This window comes from Corvus moneduloides, chromosome 5 (assembly GCF_009650955.1).
Source record: "Corvus moneduloides isolate bCorMon1 chromosome 5, bCorMon1.pri, whole genome shotgun sequence".
Taxonomy (NCBI): Eukaryota; Metazoa; Chordata; class Aves; order Passeriformes; family Corvidae; genus Corvus; species Corvus moneduloides.
The window spans coordinates 9,004,754-9,015,270 of NC_045480.1; the positions used below are offsets into that span (position 1 = coordinate 9,004,754).

The 10,517-nt window shown below is 43.0% G+C and overlaps 1 protein-coding gene and 1 long non-coding RNA gene across 3 annotated transcripts; one reads left to right on the forward strand and one right to left on the reverse strand.

Annotated features, from left to right (window-relative positions):
* Positions 1–7: 7 nt before the first annotated feature.
* Positions 8–8,152, forward strand: LOC116444394. Its single transcript, XR_004240300.1, has 2 exons — positions 8–631; positions 3,839–8,152. It is a non-coding gene; the product is annotated as an uncharacterized LOC116444394 (long non-coding RNA).
* On the reverse strand, positions 1,602–9,361 carry TNIP2 (TNFAIP3 interacting protein 2). 2 transcript variants are annotated; one of them, XM_032109758.1, is made up of 6 exons: positions 9,252–9,361; positions 6,390–6,695; positions 4,524–4,607; positions 3,698–3,979; positions 3,204–3,323; positions 1,602–2,717 (listed from the first exon to the last, which is right to left on the reverse strand). In XM_032109758.1, exons 1-6 carry the CDS (start codon positions 9,318–9,320, stop codon positions 2,436–2,438), a joined length of 1,143 nt encoding a protein of 380 aa, XP_031965649.1. In that variant the 5' UTR covers positions 9,321–9,361; the 3' UTR covers positions 1,602–2,435. The 2 variants fall into 2 exon arrangements, with proteins under 2 accessions (XP_031965649.1, XP_031965648.1); XM_032109757.1 differs by having other exon boundaries at positions 8,871–9,361.
* Positions 9,362–10,517: the final 1,156 nt, after the last annotated feature.

The following is a 10,517-nucleotide window of genomic DNA, read 5'->3' on the forward strand; positions in this document are numbered from 1 at the left end:
CAGGCCCATCATCTGAAACAAACATTTGCCTGTAAGACACTGGTAGTTCTTCATAGTGTAATGTTTCTTGATTAAGCCAGAACAAGAAAGAGTTATACTTTTTACCAGCTGGGGAAAAAAAACCAAAAATCTCAGTAAAGTCAAAGAGCTCTGAAGAGAGGTATTTTTGTACAGAGAACCAGCAGATTTGTCCTAGATTTATGCCACAGATAGTCAAATGCCAGTCCTCATTTATTGCTCTTACTGCATTATGTGGTAGCTTTAATCTGTGCTTGATCGGTAACTTCACCCTGTTTGTTGGTCCAGTGTTGTCCTTGCTGTAGGTATATCCAGTTTCCCAGCACTGAAGTGCTCTCCTTCCCCAGGATTAGGGTGAAACTAACCACTGCTTTGACTGGGGACTAATTCACAGAACTTAAATCCACAAGGATAAGCACTATTAATTTTTGTGTACTGCAGATTCACCTATCTAATTCCTGCATCTATTTCTTATTAGAAATTATTATTTCTTATTGTAGGTCAGTCTATCCAACTCTATACCCACAGGGATTAGCATCAGTGGAAACCTACAGCAGACTTCAGCTTCTGATATATGTTAAAGCAGTCATCATCTCAATGCAATTAAAAAAAGGTACTGCCAAGATCTAACTTACTTTACTGTTGTGTTTTCTTAAGTGTCTTCTAGTGTGAGTCAATACAAAAGTCAAGTCCCTATTTTGCTGTATCAATCACTGGCACTACAGTTTACATCTTGATGTACATTGAAGCTGTAAACCAGGCTTGTCTAATGAGAACAGTCAAAAAAAGTAAGATTAGCTTATGCCACAGGAAGTTTAATCATGTTTCTCAGCTTATATTCTCTGGGCTGCCTCTGATCTCTAAGACCTTAAAAGGCAATGTAAAAAATGGTCACTAAAAAAAAGAGAAAGAAATAAAACTTTCTGCATGTTTTTGCATGTTGTGTTGGGAAGAACAAGCTAGTAGTGAATCACAGGACTGCAATCAGTTGTAGATTAGGTTAATAGCAACCATTGCTGCATGCAAAGGCCTAGGCATTGCTTTTGGTAATATCCCACAACAGTGGCATAAACCATCATCTTCTTTTGGGGCTGCAACAGGATCCTGAAAAGGAAATATCCAGAAAAATATCCACATTCCTCCTGAAGTGTAGAATAGGGAATGAAGCAAAGTAGAGGACAGGAGTGTTGTTACACTAAGCAAGTTTTCTTTAATTATGAAGTGTGATGGTTGCACTAGACCTTTACTTTCTATCCCCTCCTTAACCCCTGCTCTGACACAGTGAGAAACACGTGGAGCCAAGGCTGCAAAAACTTCTTATATTTGTACACTTTAATTGCTGATACTCTTCTCAAAGCAGTCCCCTGCTAGATGTTAAGGTTCTCTCCAGTGCAGACAAGAAGAAATTCAAGGTAGCACTGGCATAGTCACATGTGTGTGGCAGGGTAGGGGGTTAAATGTCTTCCTGTGCCTCTGAAAGGTCAATCTTCTGCTCAGAGATGAGGAATGATTTTTTTTTTTCAACATATTTGAAAATAGTCTGAGAAGCTGGTTATCACTGAAGTAATGAAATAACTCATATCTGAAACCATGACATTTAATTAGCCCTTAGTGTAGTTACTGGGACTATTTCACATTTAAATACTTACACCAAAAGACATGTTTTGACCCCTTTACTAACGTAGTAAAGCAAATGCACAATCATTTTTATTATAAAAATAATCCTTACGTCAAATAGGAATACAATCAATAATTACACAAATATACATTTACAAATCTGGCACAGAAAATATAAATATCCCTGTACCTTGTTTCTGTGCAAAAAATGCAGACTGGTTTTAAGTCAATAACCAGCCCTTTTATGTTTTCTTCACTTCTTCTGATTTCAATTAAACAGAAGGATTTTCAGATTAGATGTCTGAAAGTTCAGCCTCAATAGTCAAGAAAATACTTTCACTTTTAATCCAGATACAGCACAGTAAGCTTTTTCTTATCTTCTGCCAAAATGTTCTTCAGCCTACATTTTTTGGAAGAGGAGGAAAATTTCAAGTTCAGTAATTTTTTTCACAAGCCATCAGACTGCGGTAGAGAATTAGATCCAAATAAAGTCAAGCTGTGCTCTGAAGCTGAACTACCACCGTAGGTTTCAGTTTAGTTTGTAGTAGAATCTGCATTACACTTGCCTTCCTTGTAGCTGTCAAAAATAATTCTTCAGAAAAATACTTTGCTTTCTCTTGAAGCCTTTCACACAGTCCAAGAGAAGGCAAAATCAAGCAAGAGGTAGGTATTGTTCATCCTCCTAATTTCCCAGAGCTCTCCATTTGAATTATTCTCTTTTAGGACTGTAGGAGATATGTATAGAGCAAGTTGTATGTCTATAAAAGTAGTGATTAACTTACACCCCTCACATCCTGTGGTCACTGACAACATTCAGCAACATGTTTGAGGAATTCATCACTGAGTTCATCACTGAAAAACCTCATGCAATGAGGGCATCTGAGTTCACCCTGTGCCCTGCCTTCAGATCCCAAGTTTCCATTATCCCCAGGAGGAGAAGCTTGTTCAGACTGTGAGTTTGTTCTTCTCGTGCCTGTCTGGCCCGGGCTGTTGCCTCGTAGATGTTCGACATTCGTCTGAACGTACAAATTATTTTGGTTACCAGCGTGAACTCTGAAATGACTACTTGTGTCTCTTGAGTCCTAGAAAGAGAAAGGAGAGCTCTTGAAAAAGATGCAGTAAAAATATATTCTTTAACAGGTGATATTTTATCACCTTTATCTGAAACACCACTCAAATATTTATCAGAGGACTTGTAAATAAATTATTGATCAGTTTTTTCAGTGTTAATATAGTTGTAAAGAAGGTTTGTAGAAAACACAGAGTACAGCCAATGTGCTACTTTAAAGATGCCAAGAGTTATGGCTGTCCTCTGCCTTCTAAGAATTCACCCTTACTATGTTGATCCAAAAGTAGAAGGAAAATGGACTAGAAAGGGGTATTACATCTGAACTGGGAAGCATCTCCACCAGAACTGACTATGAAATAATCTAAGTTTTTGATAGCTGCACTGAGCTGAAACTCTTTTAGAAATACTAAGATATTTTTTAAATATATTTAAAAGTATATTTTAGTCTTCAGTCCTGTTTACATGCTTAAATTAAAAAAGGAGCATGCTGCTTTCTTACCTGTCTTCTTGCTAGCTGGTGTTGCAGACATGCAACTTCTGCCTGAAGTTCTTGTATTTTACTCTGTGCTCGTTCTCTGTCTGATCTCTCAGATGTGAAATCATCTTTATAAACCAGGACCTGAAATTGAATTATTACGTTAATATTTTATAAATTAGAGCATTGGCAGGTTAGATTGAAAAGCTGAGGCTATGATTCCTTGGTTACCTATTCCCAGAATCTCAGTATTATCTTCTCTATCCTATCTGTACTTCAATGCTGTTTGTATTTCTTTTACAGATCTTTCATATTCTGTATTAAGGCCAGCAGAACTGCATGGGGTTCTTTAAGTAGTAAGATTTCCTTTAAATCTGTGTTGTTAAGTATCTGTATGGCCAAATGTCCAAAAACAGGAAAATGTCAAAAAAAAAAAAAATCCATTTCTCCCCCTTGGACTTCAGTGGTCTGGGAAGACACTAAGAATTCCCATCTCTAGGAAAAAGAAACTTAATGACCTGTTGCTCCAGCATTTGTATGCGCTCATGATCTCCTTCACTAGCCTTCTTCATGTCTTCTAGTTCTTTCTTGGTTTTTATGCACTCGTTCATTTTTTCTTCCAGTAGCTTGTTTAACCGGAATATCTCCTTGTGCATCAGGTCAGAATTCCTTTGTGCTGAAGTTCCACTATGGTGCTGCTCCAGCTGTGACTTCATCTCCTTCAGCTGCAAGTGGAGTCGCTTCACATACTCATCCCTACTCGCATCGTACTTCTGCCATTTTGCATTTAAATCTTCCACCTGAAAGTTTATCCAGGAGAGGCATGAAGAACAGGAGGACACAAATTTCCAAGGTTTTATAGGCTGTCTATTTGTGCAGGACCAAAATTCTCTAGGGGATAATGCAACATGCTGACTCGACCCCTGAGGGTGGGTAAGTCACTGTACAGGAGAGCAGGAGATGGTTGTGCAGACTCTTCATGGGCAGCCTTCCCATCTCCCAGTCCAAAGGGACAGTATTAAATAATATGGAAAGGGAGGGGTTGGTGGTCACTCTGGGCCTAGTGCTGTTCTTCTGGGTTGGAATACTGATCCATGGAAGGAACATGAAAATTTTCTTCTGCACTGTGTTTTTAACAACAAAAACCCACTATGTTAAAAACTATGTAGCAAATTGTTCTTAGCTAAGGGAACAAAAACTATGTGCCATGTTGAAATGACTAAGAAAAACTGTCTTGCATTAAACTGCCATTTAATTAGATTAACCAGACCTTATCTATTCCAAATTTACTCTAATTTAAAATACTTAACAAATATTAATCTGTAACAAAATGAAAGTACTCACGTGAGCTACTTTTTGTTTTAACATCCTGTTTTCCTCTTGTAGGTTGCAGATAAGAGCTCGAAGTGAAGTTTCATTGTCTAAAAGCTGTAATTTTCAGATAAAGTTAGATGTTACTTTAACTTAGAAAATCTCAGATGCTGTTTGGCTATACTGTGAAACTGGAAGTAATGGGGTTTTTTTAAGTTATGTGTAATGACATACATCTAGGTCTATTTATTCCTATATGGTTTATTTCTAAAAATTAATAGTATACCCTACAACTTTTATTATTAAGAAAAGCAAAAATGTACTCTGTTTCTTGTGACCTTGGTACTGCTTTTAAATAGACCTGATGACAACAGAGTTTAACAGTTTAGACAAACTCCTTGGAAAACTACTACTTGTCTGGAGTGGGAGAATGCATGACAAAGGCACAGATATGCCTTCATCTTGCTTTGTTATTACTGTCAATTTTGGCCAGTACTAGGAAGAAATTACTGAGGGGAAAAAACCCTGCTTGCTATATAATTGACTAAAATGATACCTCTTTTTTACAGTTGTGACATCTGCTTAAAAAAACCCCAGTGTACATGAGTAATATAGAACACTTTTGTGTAAAATTCCCTAGAATCAGCTAGTAATGGCATCTGAAATTTCTCCTCTTCAACAGGGAAGTCCCCACTGTACAAGGTTAGCTTCTTATTACATATATCAAAGTCAATCAAGTTTCCTGTCTATCAATTACATGTTAAATATGATAATGCCAAATGCTTCAAGTCCCTTAAAAAGTCCTTTTCTCATCTATCTGCTCAACCCCTATTTCTAACAAGTAACTTTAATGTGAATAAATTTTCTTTGGAAACACTGCTGGAATGTTTGACAAAGCAGACCATGAGCATGTGTAGAGTTCATCACAACAGCACAGATGAGTGGTCATGTGAAAAACAGCATTACCACCATGTAGCAGTAAGAGAATAAGTCAGAATTACTCTTTTTCGTGAGAACTGTCTGTAGCACCCTACTCAATACTCTGATCTGTTACTAGAGGCAGCACTGCTAATGTTGTTTCCTTATGGTATTTTAATGAATTACCTAATGACTCTCAGCCATCAGGACTTCAGGAACAACAGAACAATGATCTACCTCTGCCCTATGCTGAGAACTTCAACTGAAGCCTCAACAGCCATTAGCAAAGTACACCAAAAGCCAGGTGTTTCTTTGTGCCCTGCAGTAGCATTTCTGGCACTGTCCTATTATAAAGCATTTTTTTTAAACATCCCTCCCAAAGAGAAACATTGCCCTGCACTCAGAGGCTGGGGGAATCCCAGAGCCAAAAAAAAAAAGCTAAGACACCTAGAGTCATATTCCCCAAACCAACTTTCTGTAGGTCTGTACTACGTGTGCAAAGCCAAATCCTGATCTGAGAAGACCACATGTTACGGAGTTCTTAATATAAATACTACTTTGAAATATCTCTACTTTGTTTTGTGATTTTGATGCTTAAAGAAGTAATCAGGAGAGATCGGCTTCAAAATCACAGCACCACCTAGTGCTGCACAGAAGCAGGGGTACTACAAGGTAGGTACTGTCCCCGTGTATAGAGGAAAGAACTGTAATTGTGGCATTGCTGAGGTTGGATGGAACCTCTCTAGCTCTCCTCTCCAAAAAAAGCCTCTGATGATGAGATGGCCAGAGTTGAAGTGGTAGACAAGTGGTTCCATCCCAAATTTCAGATGCGCTGAACTATTTACCATTGCCATGGCTGTCTTAACACCCTACATGACATTATTTAAAGGCTGTTTCTCACCATTCCCCAGTTACAGCTATTATAATTAACACCTCAGAAGCTAATAAGACTTTAAAGACACATAGTAGCTGTAAGAATACCTGATTAGATCTTTCTGTAGGTATCTGGTCATCTGAATTCCCCTTCTCTTTTCTTTGCTTCTCTTCTAGACATTTTGCCAGATGTTGACACATTTCTGCTGTGGATGCTAATTTGCGTTGAAGTTGGTGAGTTTCATCAGTGAGTGAACGGCACAAAACATCACTGGTGGCCTGAGCCTTTTCCCTCTCTGCCAAGGTCTTCTGCAGTCGTAAGATTTCTCTCTCCTTTTCATATGGAGGCTGATTTATCATCTGCTGTATCTCTCCATTTTTCTCCTCTAGCTGCTGATTCAACTTCTGCACTTCCTAAACAGAGGGGGAAGGGAAGTTATTTAAAAGCAAGAGCCAAAATATGTCTGACTTCCATATTGCAGTAATTCCTTATTGCTCCTGTACTCATTGCAAAGTACTGAAAAAGTAGAATAAATCCATTTCATTTCTGTATGATCACAAGACCTTGAAACTGATGGATCAATCAATCAAAACTGCTCAGGCAGCCATGGAAACACTTTCTAATCAGTAGAATGGAGGAACAAGCAGCAAAAATTCAGGAAGATTTTATGACTATACAGCAGCAACAAAAACAAGAAACAGAGTAGTTTAAAATTAATAACTGTGGAGACTGAAAAATATTTATTGGTCCCGCACACTAAATTATCAGATAATAGAGATTTTTGTCAAAAAAAAAAAGAACTGAAAAGTCATCAAATCCAGTGAATCCAGTGAAGTGTATTCACTGCCTGGCACTGTCACAAGGACAAAGCAGAGGTACTACACAGAGCAACTTTCCCACCTAGGAAAGGATGGGAATGGTAAGGTAAGGACAAACAAGCAGAAAATAAAATCCATGTGGCAGCAGAGGCTTTAGTTTGGCCACAACTGACTCCCAGGTACATGAGGGGGTCTGATACACCCCGAGGAAGCAACTTGTTTCTACATCTCCTTGTCCTGTTGGAAGCTCTGTGGGATCATCCACACTGCATTAACATTTCTGTAGGTGTTTTGAGAAGGAAGAGGTTTGCTTGGTGACTGGAGCAAACCACCTGTAGTTCCAATGCACCTGAAAGGCACTGGTCCTGACTTTGTGAAAAACAAGCTGTACTCCACACCCTCAAGAAGGAGCAGATGCTGGTACTAGAAACCTCTGCAGCACTGCTCCTCCAGAATCCGGGATCTCCGGATGCCAGTGGCAGACCATGAGACAGCTACAATCTCAGCTCTACCATTCCAGTTCTCAGGAGTGCTAACAGAGCTGTAAACCACTGGGATCACCCATCTTTGCCAGCACACTGGTCTCTGACTTAACAAAAATGTCTTTTTTATTTGGTTATTATTTAGTGCCAATTCTTTTGGTGTTCTGATTGGGCATAACATTTTATTCTTTCAATAAATAAATATTAATGTTTAATATAGATAAACAGCACTTGTTCTTATTACTGACATTTAAATTCTTTAGCATCATGCTAAATGCTAAACTTCCCCTTTAAAGATATTCAGCATCAGCCTTTCAAATATGTTCAGATACCACAGGTTTGTCATCTGTCTGCAAAGTGTCAGTGAGATCACCTCTTATAATAAATTTTCAAACATTAACTTTTTAAAATGTATTTTAGGTGAGTGTCATATATTGAAAATGCTTTGTATAAGCATTAGGTCAAGAAATTACTTATGACAAAAACACTTGTTTCAGTTTTAAGTACTGCTGCTTGGTTTGGAAATTACTTTATACAGCTTCATCTAGAAATAAATGCTTTAAAAATCTTTGAGTATTTCAGACTGAACCTGGGAAAGTCTTAATGACAGTAACCGAAGCAGCACTTGTGCTGGATGGGGAGGGATGCCGTTTTGAGACTTCTTCTGTCAAGAAAGATACTGATTTCCCTAATCTCTCTCCTCACAATCCAGTCTTGTCAGTTACTTCTTCAAATATGAATGTGCTACCTTAGTGTCAATACAAAAATCCATTTCTAAGAGCACTTTAAACAAAGCACTTTTATAGAAAAATTGGTGGCATCAGCTGATTATCTTTGAGAATGAAGTTGTTGCATCTGCTAAATTCAGGGAGTTTTTTACTATTTTTCTTTCTCCTTATGAAAATAGTTGCATGAAGATCTATAGTGTCATGCTAAGCTTTTGGTTTAGGATTTTATAGTTTGCCTTTTTGATCTTAACGCAGGGGGAGCTACCATTGGATACAGACGGGCGAGTTGCTTTGGGCACCTGGGGATGGAGCAAGTCTTGTCAAAGGCAGCGGCATCGCTCGGCAGGGCTCAAACCCTCGCTCAGCCCCCGCTGTCAGCGCTGGTTCCTGCGCGCCCCCAGCTCTTCCCAGCACCCAGCGAGCGCTCTGGGGGCAGAACGCCCGCACCCTCCGTTCCGCACCACCACTGGCCCTACTGCGCTCAAGGCCCTCGCTTTCTAGGGAGCAGCGCGGAAAGGCGCGGTGATGCTGCGCCGCTCCCTGCGCACCCTCGGCTTTACCTGGCTCAGCGCCTCCACTCTCCGCGCCGAGAGCCGCTCGCTGTCCCTCAGCTGCTCGCGGGCCTGCCCCAGCTGCTCCAGCAGGCTCTCCACCAGCGAGCGGGCCGGCTCCGCGCCCGCCGCCGCATCCCCGCCCGGCGCCGGGGGCAGCCGCTGCTGGGCCAGGCTGCCCCGCAGCTCCCGGATCGTCGCCTCCTTGGCCGCCAGCTGCAGCTGGAGGTGCTTCAGCTGCTGCGCGGACTCGTGGTACAAGGTGCAGAGCGCGTTGTACCGAGGCACTTTATTCTTCAAGCTCCTGTTTTCCCTGTGCAGCTTCTCCAGCGTCTCCTCCACCTGCCTGAACCGGGTCACCAAGGGGTCTGTGCTGCCGGCCTCGCTTACCGAGCACATGGCCGGGGCAGGTTCCTTCTCTTCCTTCTCCAGGGCGAGCAGGAGCCCGGACAAGTGCATAAAACCCCGGAGCCGAGCAAGGCCGAAGCAGAAGTTTCACTCTTCCGCCTTCACCGCCGCGGGAGGAGGCGGCCGCTCCCCTTTAAGGGCTCGCAGGACCCGCCTGTGCGGCGGCTTTTTTCTACAGCTGGGGCCGGGCCGCGCCGAGCTCCGCCCCCGGGGAGAGCCCCGGACGAGCAGGGAGCGCTTTCCCCCGCGGCCAGCGCGGGATGCGACCCCGGGGGCAGCGCTGCCCGGGGAACCCCGGCAGGGGCGAGCGGGAGAACCGGCGCTGGGGGCGGGAGGAGAAACCTGGGGGCGAGGGAGAGGCGTGGGGCGAGCGGGAGGCTCCGAGGGCACGGGGGAAGTCCCGGCTGAACGGGGGGAATGCGGGCAGGCGGCTGCAGGCGGGGCTCTGAGGGGGAGAAGGGGTCCCGGCGGAGCGAGGGTCCCTCGGGGGGCTGGCGGGCGGCGCTGGCCCCGCATTGCGAAAGCCCCGGAGCGCGGCATCCTTCCGGCGCCGCTGCGGGAATTCCCGGCTCGGAGAGGGACTTTCCCCGCTGGCGGCGACCCCGGGGCTCTCCGCTCTACCCGCGCCGCCTGCCCGAGCGGCCCCGGGGCGGCCGGGATGGAGCTCTCGCCTCTCCGACCGATCCCGGCCCCGATGCCCGGGGCAGCAGCAGGAGAAGAAACACCCAGGAATCATCTGTTGGTGTGTCTGCATCGGTTGTGAGGGAATGGCTCCAGACACAGGCAGAGAAGAACATCCCTCTTCACAAGCCGGGTACCTGTGCAGGCATAGAGGAGGAACTTCCTTAGCAAGGACCTCGAAGAGAACAAAATCTTCGGTCGTCGAAATCAGTATCACCAGCCAGTGTTTATACTCTCAGGATGAATCGATGAGGGCAAAACTAAGTGGCTGACACTGAACAAACTAGTGCCTGCTGGGCGCCCTTGCAGTGGAGAACTTTTTTATTGGCGACGTAGAGACAGAACTTGTTAATCAAGAATATCCCTGTCAGAGAGTAATGCTGCTGTAGTATTTCTCATAGGAAGAGGAGAGTATGATAAGCTGGACTGAGAGAAAGCATGGTTTGGATTGGTTTCATTATGTCCATGCTACCATTCTGGTGGAACCAGCTGGGAGGAAAAAGCCTTAAACCAGTACAAAATTAAGACCCAGGTTGCATTTGTTACTATTTGCAATAGTGTTTATTG